Raw genomic sequence first — 21,162 nt, 5'->3', positions numbered from 1 at the left:
CTTTGTTTAGATTTAAGACTCTAGTTTCGGATTTAACTAAATCATTTTCAAACTCAATATAAAATTCTATCATTTTATGGTCACTCTTTCCCTAAAGACCCCTTACTACAAGGTTATTAATTAACCCTTTCTCATTGCACAATACTAGATCTAAGAGTTGTTCTTATCATAACAGAGGCCTGTGAATTGATTCCATTAAATAGAAGACAACTCGCAGCAGATTGTTGGATACGGTAATTCAGAGATACAGGAAAGCTGCAGCTCTCGTGTCCTGCAGCTGTAAGTGCAGGGAGCAGATTTACCTCTGCTTTGCTGCAGAATGCTCTGCTCTCCGGTGCAGAGCAATGAAGATAGATTTGCCAACTGTGATACTGGATCTGCAACCCCTTGGCATTGCTCTGGGATTTATGGGATTTTCCCTGTGGGGAGAGTAAAGAGTGCTAGTACTGCAGAGACTTAATGGCACCTCCCACTGCCTTAACACATGGACTGGCATCCATTTATATTAGCAGCCAGAAGTAGGCCTTCAACCATGAGCCCAGCACCACTAATATCTGAGCAGGGTCTGGTGTAAACCTATGACCAGCCGGACACGTAAATGTTTTCCTTTTGTCGGGTCAACATAATAAGGATTAGAATTAAAAGAACAACTTTGGAACTACTTGATAAAAGCCAAGGCTTTTACTGCTAACTGTTCCTATATTAATTTCCTACACTGTCCACATTAAATCCATATCTTAGTTCATCTACATAATAATTCCAAGTCTCTCTGAAGATAATCTCCTCCTTACTTATCACCTGCTATACATCATCAGCAAATTTAATACTACTACAGGAGAGACTCTGTTCCATATCATTCACAAACATTTTGAACAGCAGATATCCCAGTACAATTCTCCATAAAGAGCATTTATCACCACCATCCATTTTCCATTGCTGAGCCAATTCTGAAATTTTGTGGAGGGTTTTTCCAAACACATGCCATAACTTTGGTGGAAGATCAGCAGAAAGTCTGGAGAAATGGTGCATACAGTTGTTCATGCCATTTCTCCAGGTTTCCACGATTCTTCCATTGAAGTTCTGAGAGATTGGGGAACGCCAGTGGATATTCTACCCCCTAGACAATTTGTCATCAACTTCATGAATTTTAACTGTGTATCCTTTCCCCTGATCCATCCCCACCCCAAGCTGGTTCTTCAGGTTGAATCAAAGGAATCACAATCGGTTTAACCTGAGCTAAGTTTCAAACCCTGCATCCTATCCATCATCTACATCGCTTACTGCTAAGACCCGAATAATCACAGCACACTTCTGTACAAATTCTCGACGTGATTAAGAAACATCATCATCCCCTGATGATTACTTGCCATTTATAATCCTTTCATATTATCAATATCTCACCATCAGCATGCTTTTCTGTCCTCTAACTCTCTCCTGCCACCTTGATGAGTATAGTTTACAACAGCAGCACTTCAATAGCTGAAATGTCATGAATTAGTTAAGCAAGGCTCTCAATTTGGCCAGCATTTTGTTTACCTGGGAGGGTCGGGTGTGGGCGGTGGCCGTGGCGGGTCGCGACCCCATTGTTGATTCCATCCCGGTCCTTAAAATCAATTTTGTGTTAATGGGGCCGATTAAGCCCGCCCTGCATGTTACCTGGCCCTATTAAATGGTGCGGGTCTGATGACATCATTGACGATGCGTTTTCAGCCGAGATATTTAAAGGAGCCGTGGACACATTGCATTTGAAGTTTCATCTCGGAGGGTGCAGGCAGCACACTGCGCCATTGGACTGCTGCAAACATTTCCAGAGATGACTGCACAGAGACAGAGGACTGAACACAGGTTCTCTGATGACCCCCTTCATATGCTTGTGTTGTTGCTGTGGGGTGGTGCCAACCTGGCACAGCATGTGGCAGCCATATGGGTCTACTGCATAAAGTTAGGTAAATCTGGTCATGATGAGCCCATCCCTGGCTTCCTGGGCAGCAATGTACTCTGGTGCTGGTGGGATCTGGACCGCAGGTTCCTCCTCCTCCTCGTCTTCCAGTTGTTGATACTCCTCCTCCTCTGAAGAGTCTGTGCACTCAGTGCCTTGCTCCTCATGCAGCACTAATCCTCATGCTGTGCAGGGCGCAGCAGACCACCACGATTCTGGAGACCCTGGCCGGTGCGTACTGAAGGGCTCCTCCAGATCTGTCATGGCATCTGAAGTGCATTTTCAGCATGCCTATTGTCTGCTCTGTGACACATCTGGTGGAAATGTGGCTTTTATTATATCTCTCCTGGGCCTCAGTACTTGGCCTCCTCAAGGGTGTTATGAGCCATGTCTTCAGTGGATAGCCCTTGTTTCCAAGCAGCCAGCCAGAAAGTCTGTTTGGAGGAGCGAAGAGCTGAGGGAGGGTGGACTGGCGCAGGATGAAAGAAACATGGCAGCTGCAGGGAATTTGGCGCACACATGCATGATGATCTTCCTATGGTTGCAGACCAGCTGCACATTGAGGGAGTGGAAGCCCTTGCCATTGACGAAGACCCCTGGGTGATGTGTGAGGCCCCAATTGCCACATATGCAGTCGATGATGCCCTGCACCTGTGGAAACCAGCCAGAGCGGCAAAGCCGAGCACCTGCTCATTAACACTAGCTTCATCAGTGGCCAAGTTGATATAATTGGCTGACTTGTCAAACAGGGCATCAGTGACCTGTGTGATACATCTGTGGGCGTCCGACTGCGAGATGCAGCAAATGTCTGCTGCAGATCCCTGGAAGGAGCCTGAGGCGAAGAAGTTGAGGGCGCTGGTGACTTTGACAGCCACTGGTAAGACATGGCCACCTGCTCCTCTGGGCTGCAGGTCTTGCTCCAGCAATCTGCAAATGTCTGCGACGATCTGATGCGATAGCCTGAGCCTCCTTTGGCACTGCTGCTCAGTCATGTTGAGGAAGCTCACCCTCTACCTGTATACCCTGTGTTGGGGGTACCGCCTCTGGTGCGGTGCAGCCCTGCACTGATGCCCTCTGTCCTGTGCAGCATCAGGTGGTTCGGGAGAAGGTTGTTGGTGCTGCTGGTGTTGGGGCTCATCGTGCTCCGATTCTGAGCACCAAGGTGAGGCAGTATAGACGGCACCCATGCTGATGAAATAGATAGCAGGTCAAGTAGAGATGACAGAAGCAATGTGTCAATGATGTGGTAGTTTCTAATAATGAGGTGACACTGGATGGTGACTTTGCTGGAAACACTTTCAGCCTCTAGAAAGCTAAATCTGTGCTGGCAATGCAGTCAGCAACAGCTTCTGCCTGAGGAAAGTGATTACCTGTGAGGTGGGAGTTTCTATTGTACTTACCATGCTGTGCACTAATCAGCTGGAGCAGTGGCCACTCAACTTCTGTCTCAGATTGACGGATGTGGATCCCGAGCTGCATGATTCCATGGTCACTCAGGGAAATTTGAAAGGTAGGTTTAAAAAGACTCTTGAGGGTCTGACAGTACCTGATAATGATTTAAATTAGCTCGCCCCCCTCTGCCATTCGGTTTGCTGCCATGCTGGCAAATGCGCCCGAGGGATGACGGTGGGTTTCCAACCTGCTCCAAGATATTGCAAATTTCCCACCCGACCTGTCTCCAATCGAGCCCGCATGGACCCAGAAAATTCCGGCCTTTATCTGAAAGAAGATCCAATGAACAAGCAGAGCATAAATACACTAATCATTGTTTTATCAATAGGAATAGCTTGGCTCAATTGGCAGCACTTTTGCCTCTGTATCAGAGGTGTGGACTCAAACCCCACTCCAGGATTTGAACCCAAAACCTATATTGGTACTTCAGTGCAAGGCAGTGCTGTTGAGATTTATCAGATAAGATATGAACCTGAGATCATGTTTAACTTTTTTACAGGCAGATATAAAAAATCTCATGGCACTATGTGAAGAGTATTTCTCCCAGTGTCCTGGCCAATATTTATCCCTCAACCAACACCTCCAAAAGCAAATTAACTGATCATTTATCTCATTGGTGTTTGCAGGACCTTGCTGTGAACAAATTGGTTACTGCATTTGCTTATGTAATAATACATAGTAGTTGGCGAGTGAAGCAGCTTGGAACATCCAAGGCACTATATAAATGCAAGTTCTTTCTTTCTTATCTTGAGAGTGATGATTTTAGAGGTGGGTAGATTGTACAACATGCATGCAAAATCTTTTCTACCAGCGCCTGGGGGCATGCCTCCAGAAAATTTGAATATTTAACATTTTGATACATTTCCAAGTGCTTTGGAGTACACTTTTTCCTATGTAAACTTAAATGAACTTAAAATCCATGGGGTGGGGGGAGGAAGGAAATTTCAGTGTAAGTGCTGGGACATGCCCACCTGGGACTTCCACTGCTGACCCTGCAGGAGGAGATCTCTTTATTTTCATTGTAATGGTGGTCACCCACGCTGAGGAGTGCATCTTAAGTGGCAACCTGTCACAGGGGTCACATATTGTAGCAGAAATGAGGCCGGCGGGTGGAAGGCGGCGTTGGACCCCCTTCAGAAAAAATAAGGAACTGCCCTTCTAGCCCCTTTGTTAGTGCGCTGATTTAAACATTCCAGCCACCCAGCATAAACAAAACTGGCATTACCAGCACCAAGCCACCAGAAGCTAGCAAAAGAAACCACCCATCTGCAATCGGCTACCAAAAGCCACGCATCCACCACCAAGCAAATCATGGCTAGTCATCCATCATCTCCAGTACCTAGCCCACAGCAAGTCATCAGGAGCCACTAGTTCAAAGCATGCTACCAGCAGTCAGTTCAGTCCCAGTCATAAGAAGTGGGGGAATTTATTCTTCATATAGACTGGGTAAATCAAATTGGCAATGGTAGTCTGGAGGTCAGGTTCATGGAATGCATTTGAGTTTCCTAGAACAATATGTCATTGAACCAACCAGGGAACAGGCTATTTTAGATCTTGTTTTGTCCAATGAGAAATCTCATAGTAAAGGATCCTCTAGGGAAGAGTGATCATAATATAGAATCACAGAATCACAGAATCACAGAAATCACAGTGCAGATAGAGGCCATTTCGGCCCATCGAGCCTGCACCGACACATATCCCACCCGATCCCCGTAACCCCTACATCAACACATATCCCACCCTATCCCCGTAACCCCACGTATTTAATCCCCCTAACACTAAGGGTCAATTTATCATAGCCAATCAACCTAACCCGCACATCTTTGGACTGTGGGAGGAAACCGGAGCACCCGGAGAAAACCCACGCAAACACGGGGAGAATGTGCAAACTCCACACAGACAGTCACCCGAGGCCGGATTTGAACCCGGGTCCCTGGCGCTGTGAGGCAACAGTGCTAACCACTATGCCACCGTGCTGCCCCTTTAAGTCCTTTAAAGAAATATTCCAAAATTCTCAACAGTTATACATTCCATTGAGAAATAAAAAAATCCATGGGAAAAGTGATCCATCCATGGCTAACTAAAGAAGTTCGGTTTAGATTATAAGAAGAGACTTATAATGTTGCAAAGAATAGCAGTAAGACTGAGGATTGGGAGAGCTTCAGAAACCAGCAAAGGATGAACGAAAAATTTATAAAAAAGAAGAAAAAAAATGAGTAAATTAGCAAGAAATATTAAAAACAGACTAAGAGCTTCTACAAGTATGTAAAAAGGAAGAGAGTAACAAAAGTAAGTGTTATTCCCTTAGAGGCTGAGACAGGAGAAATTATATTGCGGAACAAGTAAATGGCAGAGACTTTAAACAAATTTTTTTATATATCTGCCTTCACAGTAGAAGACACTAAAGCATACCAAAAATTGTGGAGAACCAAGGGGCTCATGAGAGTTAGGAACTTAAAGTAATTAATATCAGTAGAGAAAAAGTACTTGAGAAACTAATAGGACTAAAAGCCGACAAATCCCCTGGACCTGATGGCCTACATCTTGGCGTTCTAAAATAGGTGGCTACAGAGATAGTGGATGCATTGGTTGTGATCTTCCAAAATTCCCTAGATTCTAGAATGATCCCAGTGGATTGGAAGGTAGCAAATGTTACCTCGCTATTCAAGAAAGGAGGGAAAGAGAAAACTGGGAACTACAGGCCAGTTAGCTTGACATCAGTTGTCAGGAAAATGCTGGAATCCATTATTAAAGAAGTGGTAACAGCGCAATTAGAATATGAACATGGTTTTATGAAAGGGAAATCATGTTTGACAAATTTATTAGAGTTTTCTGAAGATGTAACTAGCAGGGTAGACAAAGGGGAACCAGTGGATGTAGTATATTTGGATTTCCAAAAGGCATTCGATAAGGTGCCACATAAAAGGTGGTTCTGCAAAATAAGGGCTCACGGGGGTGGGGGTAATATATTAGCATGGATTGAGGATTGGTTAACGGACAGAAAGCAGAGAGTAGGAATAAGCGGGTCATTTTTCGGGATGGCAGGATGTAACTAGTGGAGTGCCGTAAGGATCAGTGCTTCGACTTCAGCTATTTACAATCTATATCAATGACTTAGATGAGGGGTCCAAGTGTAATATATACAAGTTTGCTGACGTGGGAAAGTAAGCTGTGAGCAGGACACAAAAAGGCAGCAATGGGATATAGACAGGTAAAGTGAATGGGCAAGGAAATGGCAGATGGAGGATATTAGGAAAGCAAAGAGAGAGCATGAAAAATTCTTGGCAAGTAAAATCAAGGAAAACACAAAGATGTTTTATAAATATAGTAAGAGTAAGAGGATAACTAAAGAAAGGGTAATCTGCGTGTGGAGGCGGGAGACATCGGTAGGGTTCTTAATGAATACTTTGCGCTGTTTTCACAAATGAGGGACGAAGCAGACATTGCTATCAGGGAGGAGTGTGAAATATTAGATGAAATAAACATAGTGAGAGAGGAAGTATTAAGGGGTTCAGCAGCTTTAAAAGTGGATAAATCCCGAGGCCCGGATGAAATGTATCCTAGGCTGTTAAGCGAAGCAAAAGAGGAAATAACAGAGGCCCTGACCATCATTTTCCAATCCTCTCTGGCTTCAGGTGTGGTGCCGGAGGACTGCTAATGTGGTACCCTTGTTTAAAAACGGAAAAAAGGATAGACTGAGTAATTACAGGCCAGTCAGCCTAACCTCGGTAGTGGGAAAATTATTGGAAAGAATTCTGAAGGACAGGATTATTCTTCATTTAGAAAGACACGGATTAATCGAGGATAGTCAGCACAGATTTGCTAAGGGAAGGTCATGTCTGACAAACTTGATTGAATTTTTTGAGGAGGTAACAAGGAAGGTAGATGAGGGTAGTGCGTTTGATGTAATGTATATAGACTTTAGCAAGGCTTTTGATAAGGTTCCACATGGCAGACTGGTCAGGAAGTTAAAAGCCCATGGGATCCAGGCCAAAGTGTCAAGTTGGATTCAAAACTGGCTCGGAGGCAGGAAGCAGAGGGTAATGGTTGATGGGTGTTTTTGTGACTGGAAGGCTGTTTCCAGTAGGGTACTGCAGGGCTCAGTACTAGGTACCTTGCTTTTTGTGGTATATATCAATGATCTAGACTTGAAAATAGGGGATATGATTAAGAAGTTTGCAGATGATACTAAAATTGGCTGTGTGGTTGATACTGAAGAAGGAAGCTGTAGACTGCAGGAAGATATCAATAAATTGGTCAGGAGGGCAGAACAGTGACAAATGGAATTCAATCCGGAGAAGTGTGAGGTAATGCATTTGGGGAGGGCTAACAAGGAAAGGGAATACACATTAAATGGTAGGACACTGAGTAGTGTAGAGGAACAAAGGGACCTTGGAGTGCATGTCCACAGACCCCTGAAGGTAGCAGGCCAGGTAGATAAGGTGGATAAGAAGGCATACGGAATGATTGCCTTTATTAGCCGTGGCATAGAATACAAGAGCAGGGGGGGTTATGCTTCAACTGTATAAAACACTAGTTAGGCCTCAGCTAGAGTACTGCATGCAGTTCTGGTCACCACATTACAGGAAAGATGGGCTTGCACTAGAGAGGGTACAGAGGAGATTTACAAGGATGTTGCCGGGAGTAGAGAATCTTGGCTATGAGAAAAGACTGGATAGGCTGGGTCTGTTTTCCTTGGAACAGAGGAGGCTGAGGGTAGACCTTATTGAGGTGTATAAGATTATGAGGGGCCTAGATAAAGTGGAAGGAAAGGACCTATTTCTCTTAGCAGAGGGGTCAAAAACCAGGGGGCACAGATTTAAAGTAATTGGTGGAAGGTTTAGAGGGGATTTGAGGGGAAATTTCTTCACCCCGAGGGTTGTGGGGGTCTTGAACTCACTGCCTGAAAGGGTGGTAGAGGCAGGAACCCTAACCACATTTAAAAAGTACTTGGATGTGCACTTGGGACGCTCTAACCTGCAGGGCTACGGACCAAGAGCTGGGAAGTGGGATTAGGCTGGTTAGCTCTTTGTTGGCCGGCGCGGACACGATGGGCCAAAATGGCCTCCTTCCATGCTGTAACTTTCTATGATTCTATGATTCTTTCCTCATAAGACAACCGCTTCATCTCAGGAATCAACCTAATGAACCTTCTGTGAACTTCCTCCAATGCAAGTATATTCCTCCTTAATTAAGGAGACCAAAACTGTACACAGTACTCTAGGTGTGGTCTCAGTTGTAGCAAGACTTCCCTACTTTTATCCTCCATCCCCCTTGCAATAAAGGCCAACATTCCATTTGCCTTCCTAATTACTTGCTGTACCTGCATGCTAACTTTTTGTGTTTCATGTTTGATCAGCCATGATCTCATTGAATGGCGGAGTAGGCTCGAGGGGCCGAATGGCCTACTCCTGCTCCTACCTTCTATGTTTCTATGACACCTAGATCCCGCTGTACTGCAGCATTCTGTAATCTCTCTCAATTTAACTAATAATTTGCTTTTCTATTTTTCCTACCACATTTTCCCACATTATATTCCATCTGCCAAATTTTTGCCCACTCACTTAACCTATCTATATCCCTTTGCAGGCTCTTTGGCTTCGATTTTAATTACCGAGGTGGGTTGGAGTCGGGTTGCGTGGTGGGCGGGTTCCGGAGCCGCTTCCAGCGGGATGCATGAAATGAGCATAGTGAAAGAGGAAGTATTAAGGGGTTCAGCATCTTTCAAAGTGGATAAATTCCTAGGCCCAGATGAAATGCATCCCAGACTTGAGAGAAGAAATAGCAGAGGCTCTGACCATCATTTTCCAATCTTCTCCAGCTGCAGGCGTGGTGCCGGAGGACTGCTAATTTGGTACCGTTGTTTAAAAAGGGAGAAAGGGATAGACCGAATAATTAAGGGAGGTCTTGTCTGATAAATTTGATTGAATTTTTTTGAGGTGGTAACAAGGAGGGTAGATGAGGGTAGTGCATTTGATGTAGTGTATATGGACTTTAGCAAGGCTTTTGATAAGATTCCACATGGCAGACTGGTCACGAAGTTAAAAGCCCATGTTAGAAAGACACGGATTAATCTGGAACAGTCAGCATGGATTTGTTAAGGGAAGGTCGTGTCTGACTAACTTGATTTAATTTTTTGAGGAGGTAACAAGGAGGGTCAATGAGGGTAGTGGATTTGATGTAGTCTATATGGATTTTAGCAAGGCTTTTGATAAGGTCCCACATGGCAGACTGGTCACGAAAGTAAAAGCCCATGGGATCCAAGGCAAAGTGGCAAGTTGGATCCGAAATTGGCTCAGAGGCAGGAAACAAAGGGTAATGGTCGAAGGGTGTTTGTGACTGGAAGGCTGTTTGCAGTGGGGTTCGCAGGACTCAGTACTGGGTCCTTTGCTTTTTGTGGTACATATCAATGATTTGGACTTGAATGTAGGAAGTATGATTAAGAAGTTTGGAGATTATACAAAAATTGGCTGTGTGGTTGACTAATGAAGAGAAAGACTGTAGACTGCAGGAAGATATCAGTGGACTGGTCAGGTGGGCAGAACAGTGGCAAATAGAATTCAATCCGTAGAAGTGTGAGGGATTTGGGGAGGGCCAACAAGGCAAGGGAATACACAATAAATGGTAGGACACTGAAGTGCAGAGGAGCAGAGGGACCTTGGAGTGCATGTCCACAGAACCCTGAAGGTAGCAGGACAGGTAGATAGGGTGGTTAAGAAGGCATACGGGATACTTGCCTTTATTAGCCGAAGCATAGAATATAAGAGCAGGGAGTTTATGCTTGAACTGTATAAATACTAGTTAGGCCGCAGCTAGAATACTGCGTGCAGTTCTGGAGATTTACGAGGACGTTGCCAGGACTGGAGAATTTTAGCTATGAGGAAAGATTGGAACGGCTGGGGTTGTTTTCTTTGGAACAGATGAAGCTGAGGGGAGAACTAATTGAGGTGTATAAAATTATGAGGAACCTAGATAGAATGGATAGGAAGCGCCTATTTCCCTTAGCAGAAAGGTCAATAACCAGGGAGCTTGGATTTAAAGTAATTGGTTGAAAGATTAGAGGGGAGTTGAGGAGAAATCTTTTCACCCAGAGGGTGGTGGAGGTCTGGAACGTACTGCCTGAAAGGGTGGTAGAGGCAGAGACCCTCATCACATTTAAAAAGTACTTGGATATGCACTTGAAGTGCCGTAACTTGCAAGGCTACGGACCAAGAGCTGGAAAGTGGGATTAGGTTGGATAGCTCTTTTCCAACTGGCGCAGACATGATGGGCCAAATGGCCTCCTTCTGTGCTGTAAATTTCTATGATTCTCTGTCAAGGTTTGGAGAGAAGGAACCTCACTTCAATATACATTCTGGGCACAGTCTCATACATCTCATTCTACCTCAATCAGGTTAGTCAGACATTATTTGCCTTTAACAAATTCGAGCTGGCTGTTCCTTATTCATCCATCTCAACCTTAGGAGCAGATCTCATCCCAAAAACAAACAGACTGGATATTGCTGGTAGAAGGAAAACACTTCATGAACCAAATGACTTGTTCTGTTATTACACCAGACATTAGCAATAACTTTGTTTCCAACATTTGTTGGGAGGTGGTGAGAAACTAAAGCTGGAGTTAACATGCACTCTGTGCAAACATGAACCCGTACGAGAGTCATGCCTCACGCCTTTAGTATCCTCAATTATCTCTGAGGTTATACCACCACTTTTTCTTTTGAAATGCTCCCAAAACCACTTTCCATAGGAGCAAAACTGCTTGTGGAACTGTGTCCTCCCTCCCGCCTTGGTATTGTTCAGCTTTAATCAGACACTCATTCACATCAACATTTCCAATTCATTTCCGTCTTCTTGAGTTACACATCCACAGCTCACCTGCATTACACCGCGTGAATTGAAACGTGAAACTTAAAAAAAAAAAAAAAAAAAAAAAAAAAAAGTTTGCGTGAATAATGGTCCTGGTATAAAATGGTTGTATGTGAGCTGTTAAAAATTTAATAATAATGGCGCTGGTGCAAACATTCACAAATGAATGGTCTGGTCATTTAATGAACAGACTATGTAAAAACAGTTAACAAATAGAGGTTCAGTATAAACAATTAACGGCCTAGCTAGAAAATATTTTTGAATTATAATTTTTTGAAAAACAAAGAATAAAAAAGTTGTGCATTGATTTTTGGTTAGTCTCGGTGTAAATTCTCTCACCAATACAGTCCTGCCGTAAAGTCAACCCAAGACATACCATAATAACTCTGCATATAGACCAGAACGAATGGAGATTAAAACATTCATCTCTCATAACTGCCGCAGATGGGCAACATGAAACAAAGAAAAAGTTTTCCAAGACACTCGCTGTCTAGTGATCAGTATAATTTATTGTTTTTTAAAAAAGCTAACCTAAAAATATATTCCAACTCCACCCTGGCACCTAGAGATACGCCCTCACCCCCAATATTCAAAGTAAACTAGTCGCAACAGCAGTCAACTGCAATAAAAAAATACCCAAAACAAGTGTTTTGCCACTGGCACACATCACTGAACTGTTGAGATGGAAATATAACCCTTTTGAGTGCTGAATGTTTTTTGGAACTTGCACGTATTGTTAATTGCCAAAAATGATTTTTCTTTTTAAAAATCAGAACTGGAACCAAGGATACAACAGTTACTGGAATCAAAGTTATAGTAGTTACAGCAATGGCTATAGCAATCCATGGCTACAATGGATATGGAGGTTATGATTACTCAGGGTATAACTACAACAGCTACAGATATGCTCCAGAACAGGATACCTGTCAGCAGAGCAGCTATGGAAAGGCATCTAGAGGTGCAGGCAGTCACCAGAATAACTACAAACCATACCAATGAAAAATTTATATAGTTATTTCATCGGGCCTGGTAAGTGCAGGTGTGGAGCACGGTCAACAGGAAGTGAGCAGCCCACAGCCTCATGCCGGGCCTCCTCATTACTGTGCTGGCCTGCTCGGGTTTCTGCAGACCACTGGCCAGGCTGCTTCCCTTGCTGCTCGCTCCCATGGTAACCGGACCTCCAGCTGCTGCCCTTCGGATTCTCGACTCTCACTGCAACTCACCAGGTGTCACTTCTGGGAAGGGAACCTCAATGCGTGAACCACCCGGAGCTTACAGATCAGTGCGTGGCCACGCACCTTACAGTGGTAATGGAGGAGTCTGGGAAATTTGCTGAAAGGTATGATTCTGTTAGTATGGCTGTCAGTCGATGGGAAAGCTCTCCCAATTTTTGCACAAGTTCCCAGATATTGGTAAGGGGGACTTTGCAGAGTTAACTGGGCTGGGTGTGCCTTTATTGTGTCCGAAGTTGATACCGGATGGTCCGTCTGGTTTTATTCTTATTATTGTTTTTCGTAGCAGTTTGGTTGTAACAGATTGGCTTGCTTGGCCATTTCAGAGGGCAACCACATTGCTGGAGTCTGGAATCACATCAGCATCTTCTTAGGCAGTCCCTCGGAACCGAGGATGACTTGCTTCCACACTAAAAATGAGTTCTCAGGTGACTGATGAGACCAATGCGGGACCTGCAGTCTCTGTCACAGATGGGGCAGACGGTGGTTGAAGGGGTGGGTGGGTGGGGTGCTTGGGTTGACATGCGCTCCTTCCGCTGTTTGCACTTGGCTTCCGCTTGCTCCTGGCGAAGGGACCCGAAGTGTTCGGCGCCTTCCCGGATGCTTCTCCTCCACTTTGTGCGGTCTTGGGCCAGGTGTCGGTGGGGATGTTGCACTTTTTCAAGGAGGCTTTGAAGGTGTCCTTGAAGCATTTCCTCTGCCCACCTGGGGCTCTCTTGCCGTGTCGGAGCTCTGAGTAGAGCGCACATTTTGTGAGTCTCGTATCGGGCATGCGGACGATGTGACCCGTCCATCGGAGCTGATTGAGCGTGGTCAAAGCTTCGATGCTGGGGATGTTGGCCTGAGCGAGAACACTGACGTTGGTGCGCCTATCCTGCCAATGGATTTGCAGGATCTTGTGGAGGCAGCGTTGGTGGTACCTCTCCAGTGCTTTGAGGTGCCTGCTCTGCATGGTCCATGTCTCTGAAGCATACTGGAGTCACATATTCCTTCCCTAAACCAGTTTCATGGTCTAGCTTTTTTTTTAATATTCCAGATTTATATAATTAACTGAATTTAAATTCCCCAGCTGCTGTGGTGGAATTTGAACTAGATTACTAGTGCAGTAACATAACCATTATGTTACCTAACCCCTTACACAAATCTTTGAAAGTGGCAGGACAAGTTGAGATGGCTGTTAAAAATACATACAAAATCTTTGCTTTTTTAATAGAAGCATAGAGTACAACAGCAAGGAAGTTATTCCAAACCTTAAAAAACACAGGTTAGGCCTCAGTTGGAGTATTGTGTTAAATTCTGGGCACCACACTTTAGGAATAAATACTGTGGCTACAAGAGCAGTTCATAGAGTCATGGGCCCAGAAATTCAGTGGGCTGCGCCACCCGTTAGTGCCCAAAGAGGGCACTTAGTGGGTTTTGCGCAGGATGCTAATGGCGGCACTAGCCGTTAGCGCTGCGCCGCCACCGATGCCGTCATCGGTGTGCGCAGCGCCCCGCTACCGCCCCGATCGCGAAATTTAGTAGCGCCCCCTGCTTTATCGCGCCGCCGTCCCCAGCCTCCTGAGCCACCCCCCGCGTTGTGCCGGCTGTGTCCCAAGAGTCCGGCACTTCTCCTCGGTGCCGGGCTCTTTTGCCGGCACTCGCAATCGCCGATCGCGCTGCAGCAGGCCCCTCCTCTTTAAGAAGGGGAGGAAGGCCTGCGGTACCGCAGCGTGCCGTGCCGCGTGTGGCGCTGCAGCACGTTGCGCTGCGATTTTCAGTTGCAGCGCCCCAAGAGGGATGCGGGGCGCCTCGAGTAGCGCTGCGCTTCCGTCTGGGGCACTGAAACTGAATTTCCGGCGGGCGTTCGCGACTCCTTCCGGGGCGGTACTTCCGGCGCCCTGGTGAGACTGGCGCCCCAAATGGGGTGCAAGTGAATTTCTAGGCCATAGAGTTTTATAGCACAGAAAGAGGCCCTTCTGCCCATCGTGTCCATGCCGGCCATCAAGCCCTGTCTATTCTAATCTCATTTTCCAGCACTTGGTCCGTAGCCTTGTATGCTATGGCGTTTTCAAGTGCTCATCTAAATGCTTCTTGAATGTTGTGAGGGTTCCTGCCTCTACCACCCTTTCAGGCAGTGAGTTCCAGATTACAACCACCCTCTGGGTCAAAACGTTTTTCCTCAAATCCCCTCTAAACCTCCTGCCTCTTACCTTGAAACTATGCCCCCTGGTTATTGACCCCTCTACTAAGGGGAAGAGTTCCTTTCTATCTACCCTATCTATGCCACTCATAATTTTGTACACCTCAATCAGGTCCCCCCTCAGCCTTCTCTGCTCGAAAGGAAAGTAACCCCAGCCTGTCCAGTCTCTCGTCATAGCTGAAGCGCTTCAGCCCAGGTAACATCCTGTTGAATCTCCTGCACCCTCTCCAATGCAATCACATCCCTCCTATTGTGTGGCGACCAGAACTGCACACAGTATTCCAGCTGTGGCCTAACTAGCGTTTTGTACAGCTCCATTATAACCTCCCTGCTCTTATATTCTATGCCTCGGCTAATGAAGGCAAGTATCCCATATGCCTTTTTAACCACCTTATCTACCTGCTCCGCTGCCTTCAGGGATCTATGTACATGCACACCAAGGATCCTCTGTCCTTCCTAGGGTCCTACCATTCATTGTGTATTCCCTTGCCTTGTTAGTCCTCCCAAAATGCATCACCTCACACTTTTCAGTTAAATTCCATTTACCACTGTTCTGCCCATCTAACCAACCCGTCTATATCGTCCTGTAGTCTAAGGCTTTCCTCCTCGCTATTTACCACTCCACCAATTTTTGTGTCATCTGCGAACTTGCTGATCATACCTCCTACATTCATATCTAAATAATTAATGTACACTACAAACAGCAAAGGACCCAGCACCGATCCCTGCAGTACACCACTGGACACAGATGCTGGGTATTCTGTGGCGAGTGACTCGCCTCCTGACTCCCCAAAGCCTATCCACCATCTACAAAGAGCAAGTCAGGAGTATGATGGAATACACTTGCATGGATGAGTGCAGCTCCAACAACACTCAAGATGTTTGACACCATGATCCAGAACAAAGCAGCCCGCTTGATTGGCACCCCATCCACCACACTTTCCTACAACAAAACATCATGGATTCAACCAGGGAACAGGCTATTTTGTTTTGTGTAATGTGATAGGGTTAGTAATCTCATAGTAAAGGATCCTCTGGGGAAGAGGATCATAATATGATAGAATTTCACATTGGCCCTGAATTTCCGATTGGAGGCTTCCTACGGGTGGATGCCTCCGATCGGAAAAAATCTGAGCTTACCTGCTGCTTCCGTAGATCCCGAGGCTTGCGATCCTGGGCCTGTCCTCTTTGAAATGCGCAGAGGTCCACTTATCCTAGGGGGATCACGTGAGCTAAGCGAACCAATGAAAGAAGGGAATCCCCTTCATACTTTTGACAGTTCTGTATGCACAGAACTGTCAAAAGTATGAATGGGGATCACATTTAAAAACACACTAAAACATCAAATACATTTATAAAAAAATTACATATTTAAAATTAATTAAAATGCCATTTAATTAAATATTTTAAACAAATTTAATTTTTTGAAAAAATAATTAAATGTTTTTATGGGGCTAAAAATAAACTTACCTTTTTTAAGAGTTTTTAATTTATAAATTAGTGATCAAATTTTATTTTTCTATTTTTCAAAACTCTTATGCTGGTAAAAGCAGGCCTTTTACCAGGCGTAAGAATTTGACAGTCATTCAGTGGGCGGAAGTTGTGCAAAAAGCGCAACTCTCCACCCGCGGAGGCACTTTTCTTGGGCATGCGGATGTTCTGTCAAGAGAATTCTTGACAAGTTCGCAAGTGCCGGTTTTCAGCGCATGCACTTCGTACACACCTTGTAAAAGTATGTAAAAACGAAGAGAGTAGCAAAAGTAAGCGTTGGTGCCTTAGAGGCTGAGACAGGGGAAATTATATTGGGGATAGAGGATTGGTTAACGGACAGAAAACAGAAAGTATGGACAAACGGGTCATTTTCAGATTGGCAGGCTGTAATCGGTGGGGTGCCGCAAGGATCAGTGCTGGGGCCTTAACTATTTACAATCTATATTAATGACTTCGATGAAGGGACCAAGTGTAATGGCTCAGAAATTCGGGTTGGAGGCTTCCCGCGGGTGCAAGCCTCCGACCTGCACTTACCTAGCGCGCCGGCCGTTGTGCTGTGGGCCCACGTGGGATTCCGATCCTGGGCCTGCTCCAACTGCCGGCGTGCAGTGCTTGCGTATCCCAGGGGCGCAGTTAGTTTGAAGCATCCCCTGGGATCACGTGGGCCCCGGAGAGCCAATGGTAGCAGGGAATCTGTATTCATAGATTTGACAGGAAGACCTGTCAAATCTATGAATACAATTCAGCCCCAGAACATAACTAAAACTTCAAATAAATTTTTTAAAAATCGCAGTTTTATAAAATAGCTATAAATTACATAAAATAACTATTTTAAACAATTTAAATTTTTGAAAAAATTAATTACAGCTTCTAACGGGACTAAAAATAAACTTACCTTTCTTTAAAGTATTTAAAAATAATAAACCTGTGGAAAAAATGTTTTAATTTTACTTAATTCACCACTTACCTTGTTAAAAGCAGGCCTTGCGACTGTTTTTTAGAAGCGTAGCTCCTCAAGACTTACCCTCCCGGAGAAACCTGCAAAAAAACCGGAAGTTCCAGGCGTACGCGCTGCCTCTCCAGCGCACGCGTTCGACTTGTGAACCCTTCCTTTAAGGGAATGGAAGTTCCGGTTTCCCACGCATGCGCAGTGCATGCATGAAACCGGCACTTTCGTTGGGCCTACGCGTGAGTACCCAGCGCGTACTCACCTGTGGGGACCCAAAGTTCTGGCCCAATGTATCCAAGTTTGCTGACAATACAAAGCTAGGTGGGAAAGTAAGCTGTGAGGCGGACACAAAGAGCCTGCAAATGGATATAGACGAGTTAAGTGAATGGGCAATAAGGTGGCAGTTGGAGTATAATGTGGGGAATTGCGATATTATTCACTTTGGTAGGAAGAATAGCAAAACAGTATATTAAAAGGTGAGAAACTATTAAATATTGGTGTTCAGAGAGGTTTAGGTGTCCTAGTACAGGAAATACACAGGGTTAGCAAGCAATAAGGAAGGCAAATGGCATGTTGGCCTTTATTGCAAGGGGTTGGAGTACAAGAATAAGGAAGTCTTGCTTCAATTCTACAGGGCTTTGGTGAGACCACACCTGGAGTACTGTGCATAATTTTGGTCTCCTAATCTAAGGATTGATATACTTGTCTTAGAGGCAGTGCAACGAAGATTTACTGGATTGATCTCTGGGATGAGATTGTGCTATGAGGAGGGATTGAGTAGATTGGGCCGATACTCTCTGGAATTTAGAAGAATGAGAGGTGATCTCATTGCAACAAACAAGATTCTGAGGGGGATTGACAGGATAGATGCTGAGATTTTGTTTCCCCTGGCTGGAGAGTCTAGAACTAGAGGACATAATCTCAGTATAAGGGGTCGGCCATTTCAGACTGAGATGAGGAGGAATTTCTTCACTCAGAAGGTTGTGAATCTTTGCAATTCTGTACCCCAAAGGGCTGCGGATGCTGAGTCGTTGAGTATATTCAAGGCTGAGATAGATAGATATTTGGACTCTCGGGGAATCAAGGGATATGGGGATTGGACAGGAAAGCGGAGTTGAGGTCGAAGATCAGCCATGATCTTATTGAATGGAGGAGCAGGCTCAATGGGCCATATGGCCTGCTCCTGCTCCTAATTCTTATGTTGTTAAACATTCACTCCCTCCACCACAGGCGTACCATGGCTGCAGTATGTACCATCTACAAGATGCACTGCAGCAACTCGCCAAGGCTTCTTTGACAGCACCTCGCTAGCCCGCGACCTCTGCCACCTAGAACTACAAGGGCAGCAGGTGCATGGGAACACCACCACTTCCAAGTTTCCATCCAAGTCACACACCATCCTGGCTTGGAAATGTATCACCGTTCCTTCATCATCGGTAGATCAAAATCGCGAAACTCCCTCTCTCACAGCAACTCTACTCACGGACTTCAGCAGTTCAAGAAGGCAGCTCACCACCACCTTCTCAAGGGCAATTAGGGATGGGCAATAAATGCTGGCCTTGTGGGCAATAAATGCTGGCCTTGCCAGCAATGCCCACATCCCATGAATGAATAAAAAGAAAGGAAGGATTTCAAAGCCTTAGAGAGGTGCAGAAGAGATTTTCTAGAATGGTACCAGGGATGAGGGACTTCAGTTATGTGGAGAGATTGGAGAAGCTGGGTTGTCCTTTGAGGAAAAAACATTAAGAGGAGGTGTTCAAAATCATGAATGGTTTCGATAGAGTATATAAAGAGAAACTGTTTCCAGTCGCTAAAGGGTTGGTAACCAGAGGACACAGATTTAACGTAATTGGCAAAAGAACCAGAGGAAACACGAGGAAACATTTTTTTACACAGTGAGTTGTTGTGATCTGGAATGCACTGGCTGAAAGGGTGGTAGAAGCAGATTCAGTAGTAACTTTCAAAAGGGAATTGGATAAATACTTGAAGGGAAACAATTTGTAGGGCTATGGGGAAAGAGCGGGGGAGTGGGAATACTTGGATAGCAAAGAGCCGGTACAGGCTCGATGGGCCTAATGGCCTCCTTCTGTGCTGTATCATTCTATGATATATTTCTACACATTGCTGTTTCATTTCAAGTAACATCTTCTTCTTGTATTTAGGTGTTCTACTGATCCTGGCACTGTCAGAAGAATTAATGTCCACTGCACAAGAATTGTCTCCCAACTCAAGGTCTCAAAACTATCTAATAGACTTAACTACTGTAAGCATGGTGTTGCCCAAACCTAGTGCCAATCCTAAGATAATGAACCATACAAACTGGCAGAGGACCTCAGACACAGATGTGAATATCTTGAAATACCTTCAGATAGTCCATGACACCAAGCTGATGGATACCAGCTTAATTGAACCTACACCCACTGTTATCCAGTCTGTCCTGTCAGTCTCACCACAGGATATTGCCCGTAATTACCACAGAACAATGGAGGTCGCAGTTTCCTTGCATAATCAAAGTATGTTGCATTCAGAGCCAACACCTTCAAAGGAGAGACTGTCTCCACTTCACAAAGATGACTCAGTGGAGCCTACACAACTTCATGGAAATGTAATATTGCATTCTTCATTTTCTACTAGAATATACTACAGAGATTTTGAGACACTCTTTTCATCTGTTAACCATCAGTCTGAGCTGGTTTCAGGAACCTCCGATATCCATAAACTGTTGAAATCCTCAAATAATGTAGCTACACTGAATCAGGCTGACAACCTACATGACCTTAAGAATCTCTGGCAAGCTGAGGGATCAAACATTACAGAAGAAAGGGTTTCACAAACACCACTTCTTCCTGCCTTGCTAACTAGTCTGATGATTAGTTCTGTCTCACAGGTCACTTCTATCTCTGATAGCTTGTCATTAAAATCACAACCAGGTCTAAACTTGAATTTGTCTATCATAACAGCAGGTGAATATCCCCCATATATAGATACATTTCAGGATTTATTTAAAGTTAGTGATCAAAAGTTATCAGCCGTATTTGGATCTTATATTTCAACCTCCATGACAACATTCAGCACGCTGGAAAGTGATGCTTTACCTAATGGCATTCTGTCAGCTATGTCTACACCTGGGATCTCTTCAACCTTCTCTGAATCTGATACAACAGCAGCAGGAAGCTTCCTGAACAGAATAGTTCCTGCTGGGACTAGGGTACCTGAAACACCCAGCAACATTTCCCATGTAACTGAGGTAGATAAGCCTCAGCAAAAAGCAACTATCTGCCTCAGCAAAGTTGATATTGCCTGGATTATTCTGGCTGTCAGTGTGCCTGTTTCATCATGCTGTAAGTAAGGGATTTAATTTAACTATTATATGGGTATAGATAGATGAATAGTTTAGGTATTCAGCGTACAATAATGATTAGCAATTCAACACCGACTTCAATGCCCAGTGCAACTGAAAAATCTCAGAAATCTGTGTATACAATGAGGAGCTTCTAGGACAAGCTTATACTGAAAGCAGTGTGGAAAGGTTAATTTATTTTATGTAACCCCTTCACGGTTCTCTAGATATATGTGAGATGTGGTCTCTGTTGTAGACAGTATTCTATAGTCCAGTAAGGAGATCACTACTACAATGGCTTAATTCTAATTATCTTACTTTATAGTTTTAACGTCAGACAGTATAAGAAGATTACAGGTCAATGACCTAAATTAGACATTTGCATACATTAGAATGAATCTAAACATAATAAACATACATTCTCCATTTATATGGATTCAAAGGAGAATCTGTCCCTGTGTCCAAATTCGAGTGCACTCTTTCGTTGGCGCGCTTAAGTTGGAGCTCATGGTATGTATAATGTCTGCAAGACTTACGACTCCGAACCCCTTCGTTGAATTCTCTTCACGATCACTGAATCCCACTTTGAGTTCTGGATGCAGAGCTACTAATACGAAGGGCGGCGGCTGAGTTTGGAAGCCCGGGATGGGATGCGGCAGCCATTTGCCTCCTGAGCCCTCTTTTCAGAGCTCCTGCCCTCTTCTCTTCCAG

The 21,162-nt window shown here is 44.7% G+C and overlaps 1 protein-coding gene across 9 annotated transcripts in view; it reads left to right on the top strand.

Annotated features, from left to right (window-relative positions):
- tmem108 (transmembrane protein 108) overlaps positions 1-21,162 on the top strand; it is a 423,054-nt gene that overhangs the window by 121,394 nt on the left and 280,498 nt on the right. For 8 of the 9 annotated variants that reach the window (XM_085988774.1, XM_085988777.1, XM_085988773.1 and 5 more), the window contains one exon: positions 19,274-20,452. In XM_085988774.1, the coding sequence (XP_085844900.1) occupies positions 19,274-20,452 (1,179 nt within the window). Of the gene's footprint in view, positions 1-19,273; positions 20,737-21,162 lie in introns of those variants that run through there. The other variant, XM_085988779.1, reaches the window with a different exon arrangement.

Source organism: Somniosus microcephalus, chromosome 5, assembly GCF_052327205.1.
Source record: "Somniosus microcephalus isolate GS21.2 chromosome 5, FLI_Smic_1.0, whole genome shotgun sequence".
NCBI classification, from domain to species: domain Eukaryota; kingdom Metazoa; phylum Chordata; class Chondrichthyes; order Squaliformes; family Somniosidae; genus Somniosus; species Somniosus microcephalus.
Note: the sequence above shows the minus strand (reverse complement) of the source record. Positions and strands in the feature narration are given on the sequence as shown.